The sequence below is a fragment of the Vicugna pacos genome, chromosome 15 (genome assembly GCF_048564905.1).
Source record: "Vicugna pacos chromosome 15, VicPac4, whole genome shotgun sequence".
NCBI classification, from domain to species: Eukaryota; Metazoa; Chordata; class Mammalia; order Artiodactyla; family Camelidae; genus Vicugna; species Vicugna pacos.
The window spans coordinates 57264960-57281225 of record NC_133001.1 but is presented as its reverse complement, the minus strand read 5'-3'; the positions used below and the strand labels follow the sequence as shown (position 1 = coordinate 57281225).

At 55.1% G+C, this 16266-nt stretch overlaps 1 protein-coding gene across 8 annotated transcripts in view; it reads left to right on the top strand.

The window, feature by feature from the left end:
• The window catches only part of RNF144A (ring finger protein 144A), a 106773-nt gene that overhangs the window by 72243 nt on the left and 18264 nt on the right, over positions 1–16266 (top strand). For 7 of the 8 annotated variants that reach the window (XM_072938253.1, XM_072938249.1, XM_072938248.1 and 4 more), the window contains 2 exons: positions 11610–11714; positions 11850–11910. In XM_072938253.1, the coding sequence (XP_072794354.1) occupies positions 11859–11910 (52 nt within the window). In that variant the 5' untranslated portion in view covers positions 11610–11714; positions 11850–11858. Of the gene's footprint in view, positions 1–1430; positions 1472–11609; positions 11715–11849; positions 11911–16266 lie in introns of those variants that run through there. The other variant, XM_072938252.1, reaches the window with a different exon arrangement.

Below are 16266 nucleotides of genomic sequence, written 5' to 3'. Positions count from 1 at the left end.
AAGGTTGCCTCATTTAGTTTTACTTGATTTTTCTTCCTATTCAAAGAATACAAAAAAAGTCCAGGAAAAAATACTTTCCACAAACTATAAAAAACTCAAAGAGTTGTTCCTGAATAGAAGTGTTGTTATAAATGGACCATCTGGACGACCTGTCTGTGTGTTGTTCAGAGTCTGATTAGGTTCTGTGCCCCGACAGTCTCCTCCTGATTTTCAGAGACTTCTTCCTTCCTGCCCAAACTTTGCAACCTTTTTCTACTTGTCTCCTGGTCTCCTTGGGACGTGGGCACGTCCCATACCTTCATCTGCATTTATCAGATAAGGAGACAGAGCTTTGCAGGCATTTAAGTCTGCATCTCCCTTTATGCTAGACTCCGGCTTTCCGAGGGCAGAATTCTGTCCCCCAAACACCTGGTTCACTGCAGGACCCATGACAGATACTCAGTCAAGGCTGCTGGGTCAGCCTCAGCAGCGGGCTTGGCAGCCAGGAAATGCGCCTCATTAAAGCCCCAGGAGAGCAGCTTGATCTCTGCACAGGACATGGCTTTGGGCATTTTCTGAGGTGGGGAAGGATGGGAGGGACAGAGCCCCAGGGGTGGTGGGCGGGTGAGCCTGCCGCTGTGCACACAGTGGGGCTTCTCAGTTCTAGAGGATGAGCCGGGATGGTCTAGCATGTGGGGCGGGATTAAACAATTCCCATTGTGCAAAAGTGCCTCCTTCGTGCCTGAAGGGAAGTTTCCCTGCAGTGAACCAGGCGGATGGATTCCCTTCCACAGGTGTGCCTGTTACGGAAGTGACAGGCCAGGAAGAAGCAAGCACCACTCGGAGGGTTGGAGTACTCAGATGTATTACGCCGGCGGGCTCAGAGGGGCTTCTGCTCCGAAGCTCTGAGCACCTCCAAGACGTGCGCATGAGGTTTTATAGGGTAAAGTCCAAGCTTGGGGTGTTCGGCCAGTAGGCATGGAACAGCTTTAGCAGCAGCATCATCACAAAAGTGGAGGCCGGGAGGCAGCAAACCAGCATTTCAAGGCCAGATACGTCTCTTCGAGAATCCAGCTGGCTTGCAAAAAAAACATGAGCAGGGAATCAGCAAACCGACACTTACTAACTTCGATTTACGAGTTAGCCCAGCAGAACGCAGGTCAGTAATCCGACACTTGCTGCACTTAGATTTACTAGGAGGCCGGCCCGGCTTTTCCCTCACGTGCCTGTGGGCGAGCTGACTCCCCGCTGTCCCCTCTGAGCTGTCGCGGGGGAGGGGTGGCCTCTCGAGACCAGGACTTGTCCTTTCCCCGCCTGGCTTCACGCAGCCTTTCGTTTACTGTCGCCCTTGTTTGGGTTTCTATTTCTAGAGGATCGGAGTAAAAGTAAAGCATGGCCAGTTCAGATCAAACGCTTAATTTAAGTCAGGGACTGTGAAGAGGAAAATGACCCTGTTTTCTCAAAGAGGGGTGGCCGGGCGCTCCAGATGCAGGTGGGATTCTTTTTTCACAACCATTTATTAAAAAGCGAGATGTTGAGACCGGGCTGCTTGCGTCTGTAGCTCGCAGCAGCGGGGAGCGCAGGAAACACCTGTGGGGTTCAGGCGGGGGGGGCGCCCCTGCGCTTCCGTCTCCTGCCTCCCCTCCGTGTCGGCCTCGGGGCCCCCAGCCTGGGCAGAGGCACGGCCCAGGGCCCACAGAGCGCCACTGTCCTTTTCCTGGGGTCAGACCTGGGAAGGAGACACCGTTGCCGACCCGGCCGCCCTCCCGGGCCTCATGTGGATCGTGGAGCCAAATGTGGTTCACCCCGAGGTTCACGTGGAGCAGTGTGTGACAAGGACATGCCACGTGGCCAGCGTGGTGCAGGCCCAGACCCTTCTCCTCTTGCTTCTACCTTTGGGCTCAGAGCCGCAGGAACCAAAAAGAGCTTCGGGGAGTCTTCCCCAGGTGTGTATCCAGAGGGACATTTGTTCTCGAGGATGCACTCAAACGATCCTTGTGGTTCAGTGGGTTTGCTGAACCCCGCATGCCATGGGCCTCTCTGTACCCCCACCAGGGCCCTCCAGGTGCCCAAGAGCAGGAAGAAAACCCCAAGAAATCACGCTGGGGACAGCGCTGATTTCACCTGCATCTCCCCAGATTACTCGAGCGTGAGAAATGTCAGCCTATCATTACTGATGTGGCAAAATCCTGACACGTGTTCCGAGGCGTTTCCCTTGCTTATTGGGCGCCTGGTGGCTTTAGGGTGAGTTCAGAGGTCATGGAGGTCATGCACTGGGGTCAGCGGGGAGGGAGAGCGGTGCCCCAGCCTGAGGGTCTCCGTGACTGCAGGGACCCTCCGAGCCCCGTGTGCGTTCCAGGTGTGACACTACGTTTCAGGGGCCTGGGCGTGTGACAGCTAGCTGGTAGCGCCAACAGTCAAGTTTTGGCTGAGAGTGAAAACAAAACTTTAAAGGGCCGAATTTAAACATGCAGATTTGTGTGCAAAAATACAAAGTGTTAAATTCAACCAACACCTTCTTTGCAGAAGTACTGGGAGGAGAGAAAGGGTTGCTGGCACTTATGTCAAAGTGAGCTGAGTGCCTCCAGGGAGAGCCAGTCCCATTTCCAGTGTGTCAGTCTGTGACACGACCCGTGTGTCTGGTGGCCTGGGAGGTCCCCCGTGCTCCAGAGTCTGAAATGTGCAAGATGTTTTATGCTTAATTGAAACATATCCAGGCCATCGTGGTCTCCCTGTACTTGAAGCATTCTGCAGCGTTAAAATGTTTATGTGGTTTTATTGCTGACAAAGCAGTGTCCAGCCTGAAGCTCCCATCATTGGAAGGGATCTCCTGATTCCAAAGTTTGAGGAGCCTTGGGGCTCAAAGACGTGAGGCACTGTGGCTCCCCCGTCAAGAAATGGGTCCCCAGGGATCAGGAGGGTGAAACGTCTGTTTTTCAAGACCCAGAACTTCACCTTAGTTATGTTTTCTCACCCAGAAACTCTGCTGGTGAGGAGATGGGCTTCCACTTCCTTGTCTTTTCAACCCCGTCAGCTTTGCATTTTGTAAAACAGCCCAGCGGGGATGTTAGTCACTTCCGTTCTCCGGCCCTTATCAGATGCCCGTCTGTGCCGAGTGCCCTGGGCACCTCGTGGGGGGGTGAAGGATTTCAGTCTCTGCTCTCCGATCCCCAGGCAGGGGAGAGGTGGGTCTAGGTGGCTGTATTTGGGGTGGAAAGAGCAGTATTTACAGTATAAACAGAGGGATGACAGCCGGGAGACAGGAGCCGTGAATTCTACCCGCAGGCTTTAGGGAGACATTTGAAGAAAGCGTGATGGATGGAGCCATCAGCGTGGGGCAGGCAAAGGAGGGGGTGCCGTGTGATGGGGCCGGAATGGGAGGGTTTTGCTGAGGTTCCCACAGCGACATAATTGGCAGGGACCAGAAGGGCACCAGGCCAGAAAGGTGGGGCTACGGAGCAGTGCTTCAGTGGTGATGTGCAGAGGGAAGGGCCTGGGGCCGTGCGCCTCCTGTGTGAGGCCGGAGCCACCCGAGGAGCAGAAAGCTTTGGGTCTAGAAGGTGTGTGTCCTTCACTGGGCTTCTTAGATGAGAAAGGCAGGCTTGCAGGGGGGCTGGCTTGAGGTCCGGCGCTGAGAACGCATCACCGGGCTGGGCTCCAGCTGCCACGGTGACAGCAGCGTAGGGACCGGGTTGTCAGGTCTTTACTGTGTCCCCAAGGTGCCCCCCCTCAGGTCCTCCACCAGCGCTGCCCACAGGCACCACCCACACGCTTTTCATTTTTATCCCTGGATTTAGGGTCCCCGTAAAGCTTCACCTCGTGGTGAAAGAGCGGTGTCTGCTGATTGACGGTGACGCAGTGACGCCCGTCAACGCTACCTCGCTTTCCATAAATCCTGGGAAGTGGGCAGGCGGCTCCGACTCATAAACGGGCCACTGCAGCCCAGAAAGGGGAGGAGCGCTCTGGAGCATCCTCTGGGTGTGCCTCGACTCCCGTGCACTTGGTTTTTGCAACGAAACCTGATGCTTCTCTTTTAACCACGTGTAAGGAAACACTGATTCCTGGGGTCAGCTCTGCTGAGAAACTTAGCAAAGGGCTGAAGGGCGGCCGGGAGGCATTTGCAGGTCAGGCCCTCGGTCACGGGCACCAGGCTTCCTTCTCACGCCCCCGGATCCCAGCACCTTCCTACCTAGGAAGGACACTAGGGACCTTCTTCCTCTCTCCTTGTTTTGCGTACTTTATTTTTCCTTTGTTTTTTAGTGGAGGTACTGGGGATTGAACCCAGGACCTCGTGCATGTTAAGCACATGCTCTGCCACTGAGCTAGACCCTCCCCAATGCACTGGACTCTGAATCCGACCTCCCTGTTCTCTCCCAGGAGGCCCTTCTAGGTCCTGCTGCAGTCGGGGTCCTGGAACCCTGCCCCGATTTTGCCAGGATACCCAGATAGGTAGTCTTCTCGGCTTCCCTGGCCCCTTCTCAATCATGAGATAAAAAGCAAACGCAAGTCTTGGATTCTCCCTTTGACGGGACGATCTGCAGGGGTTGGGATGGAGACAGCCCAGCCTGAGGAGGCTGGAGGGACAGTGTCTGGCTGTTAGCATGAACCCGCAGTGTCCCCGATTCTGAGCAGTCGCACACGTCTCACTTCGTCACCCCCAAACCCTGCACACGTCGAATACTTGCAGCCCCTTCTCTCACGTTCCTTCGTAAATTCTGCGCACACACGGGTGCCGTACGCCCACACAGAAACACATTCCACCTCCAGGAAGAGTCCTCCGCAGGATGCGTGGTCCTCTGCTTCTGGTCCCCTAGACTGTCAGGGCGGAGTGAGTGCGTGTTTGTTGAGTGGATGCAGCAGAAGCCCCTCGTGTTCCTGACACCTGACACTCGGGCTCCGCGCGTGAACCCCTCCTGCCACAACCGCCTCTGTCCTGCCTTTCGTCGGGAGGTGCTGGTGGTGAGGCGGGGTTTGGTTGAATGCTCACGCTTGGTCCTCCGTGACTTTGGAGCAGAGAGGCCGTCCTCCACACGGCAGTTCTCCGGCAGCTTGTCTGGAAGCACGAGGGTGAGGAGCGCATCCTCCCTGCAGAGGAGAGGACGGCGCCTTCTCCCCGAATCTCCCCTTCTAGGCAGCTCAGCTCGGGAGGAGGGGGCGGGTGGTCCCTGGAGCAGGAGGACCTGGGGAGGAGCAGAAAGCATAGCATCACCTTCAGTCCCTTCCTGTGGGGCTGCGGACGGGCAGACCCATGGGCAGGCCCAGCCCAGTCCCCAGAGGGCTCCCCAGGTCACCAGAGCTGGGCCCTGAGTCACCTTCAGGGCTCCCTAACTTTCGTCTTCTGTTCCCCTCCCGGCCTTCCACTGCGCCCAGCTCCCCGGTACAGTCATCATCAAATCCTGCTGGTCACCTTGACCGCCGCCCGGTTCTCAGAACAGGGCATTTCCTTCAAGAACAGAGAGCAGTCCTCCTGCGTTCTATCAGCGGGAGTGACCGCACAGGCAGGGCTTTCCAGGAAAGGTCCATTTCAAGGCTGAGTTTTTTTTAGATCCTGGCGAAGCTGCTGGCCACGTGGAGGCCGTGCCCAGTTCCCCACCCAAAGCCGGGAAGACCCAGAGCCCTGACTGGGAACCGTTGTCTTGAATAATTTAACTGGTCTCCTGCTCCGTCAGGTCCACCTACACATGCAGAGACCAGTTCTTGTAAAGCAGCCCTTTTGATGATGTAAACCCACTCCAGGCACGCTGTGAACCCAAGCCCTCTGCGAAGGACAGCCTGCTGCCCAGCTGGGCCCCGGGTGCTTTCCGGTCTCTTCGGTGTCTGCAGCCCGTCAGCGCCACGTTCTCTGCTTCTCCACACATCACGTGTTGTCAAGCCCGCACCCTGTCTCCTGGTGTTTCTCTGCCTTGGGTGGACCCAGCACCGGGATGGGTAACTTCCTCTCTGTGGGAAGAGACTGAGAAAGCAGCGTCCGGAGCCAGCTCCGGCTCGTCTGTCTCTTTGCATTGATTGTGGTGAAGGGAGGTCCCCCCAGGTCCTACCCGCCTCGCACCTCCTCACAAAATCAGTGCCTACCAGCTGAGTTGACTTGAAAATCCCAAGCAGGTGGCAAACTCACAGCTGAGGACTTCCCCCTTGGTGACCTTGAAGGACAGCTTTGAACACCAGACCACTCAGCCCGCATCTTTCTGTGCATCTGCAGTCACAAGCCCCTGGGTGAGGGCCGTTGCGGGCGACAGAGACTATGAGGGGCATCGCCTCTGCCCTGTCAGCGTGTGGGGTCAGGGCTGCACTGGCTCTCTCCGGGGCATCAGACACGAGGCTGCAGGTCAGGGGTTCCACGGAAGGGGTGAGGCTCCTGCCCGAGCAAGGGCCTGTGACCGCCTCAGTTTGAACTCAAGGCTGGAAGGGGTCTTGGTGGCGGGACTTCCACGTGGGCAGAATTGGGCTGATGGGCACAGTAGGGTGGAAGCAGCCGGAACTAGTACCATTGAGAACCTACTTTGTGTTTTATTTTTGTTTACTTTTTTAATACTGTTTTATTTTGATTTTTTAAAGGAGGTACTGGGGATGGAACCCAGGACCTCGTGCATGATAAGCACGTGCTCCCCCACTGAGCTGCACCCTCCCCCGAGACCCTGCTTTGTACGGGTCCAATTTAATCCTTCCTGCAAGGACACTGCCTGCAAGGAAGGTCATTGTGCTTGTGCTGTGCGTGACTCGGTTCCAGTCTTAGGACCTTGAGGGAAAGGCCCAAGGATTCTCGGGGAGCAGAGCGCCGAGGCTCCCGGGGGCAAGGCTGACCGAGGGGCCTCCTGTCTCCCTGCTGCTCCTGGTCTTCAGCAAAGCCCTGGGCTCTGAGAGTGCAGGGGAGGTGAGTCCAGGAGACAGGGGATCCGATCCAGCGGTTTAGCAAGGGCAGAGCACCGAGTACATGTAGATGAGAGCTTTTTTTTTTTTTTTTTTTGGTAGAAAGAAAGTTTGGAATTTTTTTTCCTTTGGAAAAGTTTACAAAAGAGGCCTTCACGATTTGGACTCCCAGCGCTGGGTAAAGTCACGTCCCCGCAGCCCGGGCAGGAGCGCCCCTGGCAGCGCGCAGCACGGGGCTTGCTGGGTGGCCTGCTCGGCCTCCCGGGCTTGGCGTGAAGCATCCTCGCCAGGCGACGCCCACGCCCACGGCTCCAGCATCCCAGCGGCCGGCTCAGCGAGGAAGGGCTCGGCCTCCCCCCTGCCGAGGGGCCCAGGACGCGGCCTCCGCTCCTCTGCGGGGAGGCAGGGTGCCCGTGTCCGTGCGGGGTCGGCTTGTGCTGCCTGCCGCCCCCACAGCTCCCCAGCCAGCGGCGTCTGTCTCTCCCTGCGGTGCTGTTAATCCCTTGCTGGTTACCAGCACTCAGTCAGGCACAGGGACTGGAAAGATAAATAAACAGTTCTTACTTTCAAAGAGTCTGCCGTCTCACCGAGGGGAAATGCAAGCAGACCTGGGTTACTGAGGCTGTGGGAACGCCATACGCAGCGCATGGTGTGGGTGTGACAATGGGGGGGGAGCGCTGTGGCCCCCGGGCACCGAGCTGTTGCGGCGGCACCGTCTGCCAGGCTTGTCTCATCCCGCGCCGTGGGGGGCGGGGGCTCAGAGAGGTGCAGGCAGCACATCTGGTTCAGGAAGTCCACGCCACACATCTGGCAGGCAGGCAAGCTGACATTCAGACCCAGGGCCCCGCTTCCAGCTCCTTGCTCTTTGAACGCTGCTCCCAGGGTCCCTCCGCAGTTGTTTGGACCTGCCTGCACGTAACAGTGGTAAACAGAGGACCCCTGATAGGCGGGAGCGACTCGGGCATCTCTGAGCACAGTTTCTGGAAGTTTCTCCAGCTGTTAGCATCATCAGTAGCTGGCAGGCCTCCGGGGGAGAAAACACGAAATTCAGCCTTGCTGCTGTTTTCCGGCAGGCAGCCGTGTCTCGTGGCCCCCTTCTCCTTGGCAGGAAGCTTCCGACACAACGGAGCTACCTTGGCAGACCAGCCGTGCTGCCCCCGCATCTCCGGGCCCGGGTTTCAAAGAGTTGGACGGCAAAATGGAAAATGGAAGGCCAGGAACATTCTGCGGCTCTGGACACCTCCCTGCCTTCTCCTGCCCCTGGTGCAGTGGGTGCCGCTTTCCTGCGGTGCCTTGTCCCTCTGGGCAGCTTTCCAGCTCTGGGGCGCCGTCCTGGCCTGCCCCGCCCCCCTTCCAGGAGGACCCCCCGGAGCGCCAGCACAGTGTGTCATCAGGATCTGCACCCGCCTCTTTTCCCACAGTGGGGGTCTTGATGTCGTGGACGGTCTTGGCATCCAGGAATCCGGGACAGGGAAAGACACGCTCTGGGTTGACTCAGACGTCGCTAGTTTAAAGTGCAAACAATTCTTTTTTTTTTTTAACTTGAGTTACTTGGTCAGATATAAACTGTGTGATGATTAACTTTGTTGTTCAGTCAGCTCTTTAAGAGGCATCCTAATTTTTTTTTTTTATTGAAGTACAGTCAGTGACAGTGTGTGAATTTCTGGTGCACAGCACAGCGTCCCCGTCATGCACATACCTACAGATACTCATTTTCAGTTCTTCGTGCTAATGAAAGACACTTGAGGTAACAGAAAATCAGCACTAAATGATCGCTGATGAAAGTGTTCTTGATGGGGGAGAAAGAGACCAAAGTTTAAAGAAACGGAAAGCCCCATCTCCTTGGAGTCAGACACACGTGGGTTTGAGCCCCAGCTCCTCTGCTTACAGACGCGGATGATGGGCCGGTTCCTCACGCCCCCGCGCCTGTGTTCTCTCCCCCGTACGATGGGAGTGACTGACACCTCTTGAGGTTCTTGGGGTGGTCTAGCTGGCTGACTTAGCTAGTGATCAACCCAGGGTCCTGAGACATCTGATCAGGGATTAGCTGGCATTAACAGGATGGTGAGGAATGTGTCAGCGTCTGCCTTTGTACCCTGTGTTTATTTTTCCAGCGGTTTCTCTGGCATTTTTGTGTGCTGATTTCAAGACATCTTTTTGCTATTAGATTGAGAAACACGGCCTGTGAGTCACGGCCACTTTAACCTGGAAGAAGACCGGGCCTGTGTTCAGCGGGTGCTCGGTCAGACACTGGGGCTCTCATGTCTTTTAACACAGTAAACAAACGGATGCTCCCAGAACACAGTCTTCTGCAAAATGCGCGCAGAGGCCTGCTTACAGCATAGGACGTCCACTCCTGGGTGGCCCTCACCAGACGTGCGGGGTCCTGGTTCATAGATGCAAGCGGTGTTATGTTTAGAGTCGTGGACGTCCCCTGGGGGTGTGTCACAGCCGCTCTAATTGTGTTTTGTAAATCCTCTCTCATCAAGTGCTTCTCTGCACAGTAGTATGTGTTTTTGGCATTTTATCAGTTTATGGCTTTCCAGTGTCCTCCGGAGACTCGGTCTAGACAAACTCCTTTATAAAAAGTAAAATAATGATTGTGTTGCTCAGGTTTTGATTCTTTTCTTTTTACACCTGTGACTGGCTGTAAGACACGTATCACCCAGACAGGCAAACGGCGGGAACAACAGTGGCTCTTACTGAGCTGGTGCTGTGTGCTGGAAATCACGCGAGGTGCTTCCGTGTAGCTTCTTACTGTCGCAAAACCCCAGCAAGATGGGCACCTCTGTTCTGCAGTCGCGGGAGCTGTGGCCCAGTCTCACCGTGGAACGGGCCGGCGCCTCTGCCCGGAGGGCAGGGTCCAGGAGGCTGTGTGGCTCCTCCTCATGCTGCGCCCAGCCCCAAACAGGACTTCCATTTCCAGTTACCTCCCAGCTGAGGACAGTCACTCACTGTAAAGGGTACAGCACCCCACTAATCCACAGCACTGACTCCCCAGACGTGTGTGCGGGTGCAGGCCTGATGGAGGCTCCGTGCGACCCCCGCTCTTCCTCTGCCCCTCCCTCGTTCTGGGGAGCAGGCGTGTTGGTTTTGACGTTTGCCTCTGAAACCTCTGTCATTTTAGGCCTTAAAGGGGCATCCTTGCTCGGTTCTCTGGAGCTCACTCCATCATCATGGCATTGACGACACACAGATGATCTGAGAAAGATCTAAGTTCAGGGCCTCTGTGGTTACCGGGAGCCTGGGCAGGACAGAGGGGTACAGGCAGGGCCCCGGATCGGAGGCCCCGACGCTCCGGGGGCCCCATGATGTCGGAGCATCTGTTCAGTGCTCCTGACAAAGCGATGGGAAATGGGTCCGTTTGAGGGTGATCTTGGTTTTTGTTTTTTAAAGGAATTGCCGTCTAGAGCCTTTAGTGAATGAAATATCCTGGTTTGCTAGAGCAGTGAGAATTACACGTTTAGATCGCGTCGTGATGTACAGGTGGAGCGTACGCTATTTTCCACGTTGTCTTCTAGACTCTTCCTCTTGTGTAACATTCGTAGGACCCGACGGTTCGTAGAACCTCCCTGAGCTGCAGATCGGGAGAGCGAGGCTGGCAGAGAGAGGGGCAGACTTGTGCTCGGCGCCGGCTCACTCGCTCCTGACCGCCGTGCGTTCTTATAATGAGATGTGCTGTGCATCTTGGGGGCTGAAGAGCCTTGGCAAACAGCTCACTGCTTTCCGTGGTGCGTTGTTCTGACGCTCAGGTTACAGCAGGGCGATTCTGTTGGTGTTGTGACCCCGGCGTGTGCGGGGGATGCGGCTGAAACTGGGCTGAGAGATGCTGGTGGGATGTTTTACTTCGCTGGCCTTTCACGGGCAGGGCTGGTTGCTGTGCTCCTCGAGTTCTGACGTGAGCATGTCAGAGTCTGTCTCAGGCTGGTTTGGGAGCGAGCGTACCTGGGAAAGGCCATCACCTTTCTTTCCTTTGTTTACTGTGTGCGTTTCAAGGAAGCACAGGGTTTCCAAGATTGGTGGGCAGTGAAGTCGGCCGTGTGAAAGGCCGCCTCGCTTTGGTGTGAACTCAGCTTTGTGTCTCCCACGGATCTGTCTGAGTTACTTCAGGTGTTCAGCCGTGTCCCCAGGGGGGGAAGGGTGGGAGTATGCGTTTGCCTTGTGAGTGAGGGGTCGCTGAAGGGGATGGGCGTGTGCACCTGGGTCCTGCGTGCGGCATGCAGGGGCATCTCTGAGTCAGGCGAGGCTGCCCTGGGATCTGGGCTCCACCCTTGCTGTCTGGGCCAGCTGGCAAGTTCCTTCTTGGTGGTGACCCAGTTCTCACATGTGGATGATCGTCCTTTCCTGCAAGAATGTCTTAAGGAGCACATGAAGCAGAGGAATGGAGACGACCGGGTTCAGAGCCCACCATCTGCTGCGTGTTCAAGGGGCACGGCTTCCCGGCCTCCCCTGCGGGCTCTGTGCGTCCCGCTGGGCTCACTGGCCTGGCGTTGGCTGAGGTCGTGCTCAGGGATGCAACCCACATCTTTAGTCCTGGTGCAGAAGAGGTACCCCGCAAATACTTGCTGAGTGAATCAAACCCCTAATTTGGGGGCTGCTATGGCTACACAGCAAAGATACAAAAACCAGACTGGAACAATGTGCTTGATTTGACTTTAAAAAAATTTTTTTAATGCATCACTGCTCCTTCAGCCTTAAGGAAGTAAAGATGTTTAAAGATACTTCTCTTTTTCTCTCTCTCTCTCTCTCTCTTTTTCCCCCAGTGCCTGAAACAGTATGTGGAGCTCTTGATCAAAGAAGGATTGGAGACTGCAATCAGCTGCCCGGATGCCGCCTGCCCTAGGCAGGGCCACCTGCAGGAGAACGAGGCACGTGCCGCTGGAGGAGTGGGCTTTGAGTGCTCCCGTGCGGTGTCGGGGGTCGTGGGGTCTGCCCAGGGTGACTGGGCATGGTGTTCTTGCCCTCAGAGATTCATACTCCTTTCTTCTATTTTTTCCCCTTAGATTGAGTGCATGGTTGCAGCCGAAATTATGCAAAGATACAAAAAGCTACAATTTGAAAGAGGTAGGTGACCTGGTGTAGGAGTCAGTTCTGGTTCCAGTTCCTGTGACGGAATCCGAGTCCCCTGGGCAAGTGCTTTTGGTGGCTACGATTGCACATCATTTGGCTACAGCAGAAGTGAAGACAACGATGTAAACTAGGCTTCTGAAGTCGGGCTGTCACGCGAGTTCTCTGCGGAGCCCGTTTGGAAGGCCTCTCTGCTGGGGACCCGGGGTAGCAGGAAGGATGCATAAAACAAGTTGAGTTTGGAATTTGGGCTTAGGGGGTGGTTTAAAGAGACCCTCTTGGGGATTATTCATCGGCCAGGTTGAGGCTTAAGAGTTTGAGGACTAGCTCTTAGGACTTCACAGAATTTGAAAGATTCAAAGGCATGGTGGAGGTTCCCAGGCCAAGCTTGGTGGACAATGCCCACCATCCTGACTGCATGTCCGCTACCCTCTCTGTCCACCCGAGCAGGCCTAGACCAGGCGGTGCTGAGCCCACAGCTCACTAAGACTCGTGACAGCCCGACAGTCTATTACCCTGACACCCGCAGAGGCTAACTGGTGCGCCCTGATCTCCATCTTTAGTGGGTGGTGGGGTGAGGTGTGGACTGGGCCCCCCGCACCTGATTTCCCAGGTGCACAGAGCACTGCAGACGTCACGGTCAAGACGGCCTCACAGAGCACTGGCACCCGAGGACTGTCCCGGGCAGGTCTCTCTCTCTCTGCTCTCCCAAGTGTGCCGGGAGCAGGCTGTCGGAAGAGTCTGTGGATTCTGACCGGCCTTGTTCTCATATACATTCTGGACCGTGGGCTCATCTGAAAGGAAGCAGAATAACACACATACATGATGCTCCTTGTGGGAAGTTTTGTGAAGATACTCCATCTGGATTCTAAAATTTTCAGCTTGCCTTGTGATCACTGAAGTCTACCCTCCCCTCTTCCCGGACTGGTTCTCAGTACTCCCCTGGGTCTGGCATTTATCAGACATGCAACCCTGTGCAACCCTGGGCTGCGTGTTTACAGGAAAACCCCATCAGGGTAGGGATGGAATGCGAAATAGACCAGAGGAAAGGGTCCAGAGACTCTGGGTTTAGCTGAATGTTCAGTTTTCTCTTTCTTTTTTTCTTTTTTTTAAAAGAAATGCTAAAGATAGCTGCATTTCCTCTTGAGGCTCACTTCTCAGGAAAAAAAAAAAAGCAATGCATTGCCGACTTAAAAAGAAAAATCAAACAGGATTTTTTATGGCATTGGAATTTGTTTTCAAGAGCTTATTTATTTAAATGCCCTAAATCATTTGGTTTGGGGCAGTTTGTAGCTGAAATATGATACCGTGTGATAGGAGAGTCAGTGTGTGGAGCTATAAAATTGATTAATTTGGATTTCTGAGACTTTGAGCCTCTTCTGAAAACATTTTCCACAGAGAATCTTGACAGAATCTGGCTGTTATTTGGGTTACAAGAAAATGAACTTTCTATGACATTGAATTTAAAAATGCAGCTGGGTAAATGTTCTTACCCAATGATTTTAACTTGTTATTTCTTCAGTACTTTGGCTTTAGTCAAAGAAGGTTTTTTTTTTTCTTTTGCATAATAATGAAGCCAACTTGACTTAGGTTAAAAAAATACCTCTCAAACCTGTCACTTTAAAACATTTTGCTAACATTATGCTAAAAGCAACAAAAAACACAAAATAGGACTCAGACTTTAATGAGACCAAAGAAATGTTAAAATGTTAGAGCTGAAGCACAGCCATTGATTTCAGTTAGTCACGGAGCAAATTGTGAGACAGGATCACTGAAGCATGTTTTGACTTGCTCCTCAAAGGACCAACCGTGTTTAAGAAAGAAAAGCCCTTTTTAAAGAGTCCTGGGCTGTTTGATACCTAGGGCTGTTAGGGCCCTGCTTCATTCATCTACTGTGAATAGATCTTTGGGAGGTGGGAGCCAAGGTTAGTGTCCCAGAAACACTGCCTTGTTTGAAAATATATTCAAATATGTGCATATACGAATGCTAGATACAATACTTATAATACATCACAGTGTGTAAGATACAGTGTACCTAATGTGTAGTATAAGATACATACGTGACAGACAGACAGACAGGCAGAGATAGATGTGCAAACGTACATCCTGGAAAGGAAAACTCCGATGTTGCCCGGTGTGGATTTTCTTATTGACGGAGTCCCGCCTTGCACACCAGCTGGCAGGATTCAGCAGCGGGGTGCTGCTGTGGAGTCTTAAAGACGTCCTCGAGCACCGCCCGGGCTCTGTTAACTGCGGGGGGGGGATATGTGCGGGCAGCTGGGGGAGGCTGTCCTGGGCTGGCAGAAGGGTGGGCCGGAGGCTTTGCCCTCTGCCTCTCCCATGGGGGATCTCTCCCGTGGGGACGGGCGGTGCCACGTAGCAGCTCCACGAGGACGCAGGTCACACAGTTTAGGTCGTTACCGTGGAGACCTGAACGAGGTCTCCTCTGCCCTGTGCTGCAAAATTGGGCCTCCCACGGTCGGCAGCCCACCAGCTACACGTGCTGTTCTAGGAGGAGCGGACGGGCGACGGCGCTGGGCCTGGGAAAGGCAGGAGGGGGCCTTGGGAAAGCTGGTCCTTTCCTGATGTCACAGGCTCCTCAGTGCAGAAGGAAGGGGGGCGAGCAGTGGGAACGGAAGGGTCTCAGCTGGGCAGGGCTGTCCCGTTAGGCGTGCAGATGGACGAGCGCTGAACTCCCTGTCCAGCTGGTGAGGAAGCGGACCTGCTGCGGGTGTCCGCACGGCTCGCACCTGTTTGCACGCCGAGCGCCCACATCCTGCAGAGCCGTCCCGGGGTGCCGAGCACACTGGGGCCCTGCTGAAGCCGGGGCGCAGCCGGGCTCTCCCTTCGCACACCCGCCCGGAGGCAGGGCCAGCAGAGAAACCCCTGAGGAGCAGAAGCAGATGGCGGAGGGGGAGGGCTGCCAGGGAAAAGGCACAGGACGGCCGGGGGACCGGCCTCTGGCGTTTCCTCCCAACGCTGGGCTCTTCCCAGTGCCCTGGAAGGACCCCGTGCCCCGGCCGCCCCTGCAGCCCCCCTCCGCCTTTCTCCTGCCCCCTCAGCTCGGGGAGCCACAGGGAGCTGTCCCCACACGTGTGCCTCTGAGGCCACAGCTGCATTTTCCCACAAAACCACCTCCTCGGGTCTGACAGCCAGGAACATTCTCAGAAAACCAAACACTGTGACTCTCGACTCAGGACAAGAACTCCTTTTCCTCATTCACTCTCCGTTAGGCTCATGGGAAAGATTCTAGATTGCTACCATGAAAGTCAATTTGAAAGTATCAGATTTTTCTGAATGCCAGACTTCCTGTGTATTCTCAAGTCTTCTAAACCTTCTGCCAGATCCACCACTCTGATACTTTTGTGCTATTGATTAATTTGCCTTAAAAAGAGATTAGATCAGAAGTTGGCCAACCATGGCCAGTGGGCCAGGCAGCCCGGCCCCCGGCCTGGCATTGTAAATAAAGTTTTACGAGAACAGTCATTTACAGGTCAACACACTGCCTTTGCGCCGTGACAGCGGGACTGAGCAGTTGGACAGAGACCTCATGGCCCTCAAAGGCTGAGGTGCCCACCGTCAGCCCCTGGACTAGACGAGGAGATGCTTTTGGTCAGGTTGTACCTGATTCGAGCTGGTTCGCAGAGGGCTGAGTCTGACTCCGCCTCTGATGGGGCCTGTTGAGGTGTGGCCTGGCCCAACGGCAGCCCGTGGCAGCCCCAGCCTGTTGGAGGTCCCAGTGCCTACAAAGCCCATCTCCACGCGGGTGAGCCGACCCAGCCTGGCTGTCGCAGGGCCTAGAAGCCTGCCGGCATCTTTTACGGCTTCCAAGTTCCCGGTGCGGTGCAGCTGATTCCTTCTCAAGAGCGACCCTGCTGAACAGCGTAGATTCAGCGGCCAGCTTGGATGCCCCTGGAACACCCCGTGATCCTCTGGCCTCCACCGTGGTCTGGGGCCACGTCAGCACCCGTGGGGTTTCCTGTCCGTCTCTCCCGCCCGTGGCCCAGCATTGAGAATCCTGTCGTGGAAGAGAGTCCACGGAGCCAGTAACCAGGCTCACGAGAAGGGCAGCTCGGGACCGTTGTTCAAAGAAACGCGAGGCGTGAAGGCAGATGTGAAGGCGTGGGAGTGTCATGGCATCCTGTTAGTCAGAATGAACCTCCTAATTTCATTAAATCTGGCTTCTTAGTAATGGAAGCCCCGCTTCAGAGGGAAAGCCTGCTGCTGAGGAATGAGTTTCCCACAGTCCTCTGTTCAGGGCTTAGATTTAAATTTGGGAGGGAGACAGTCGTAGGCGGGCGAGACCTCTGATGAGAACAGCCGGCACCCTGTTCTTCTTCTCTTTCCATCCTT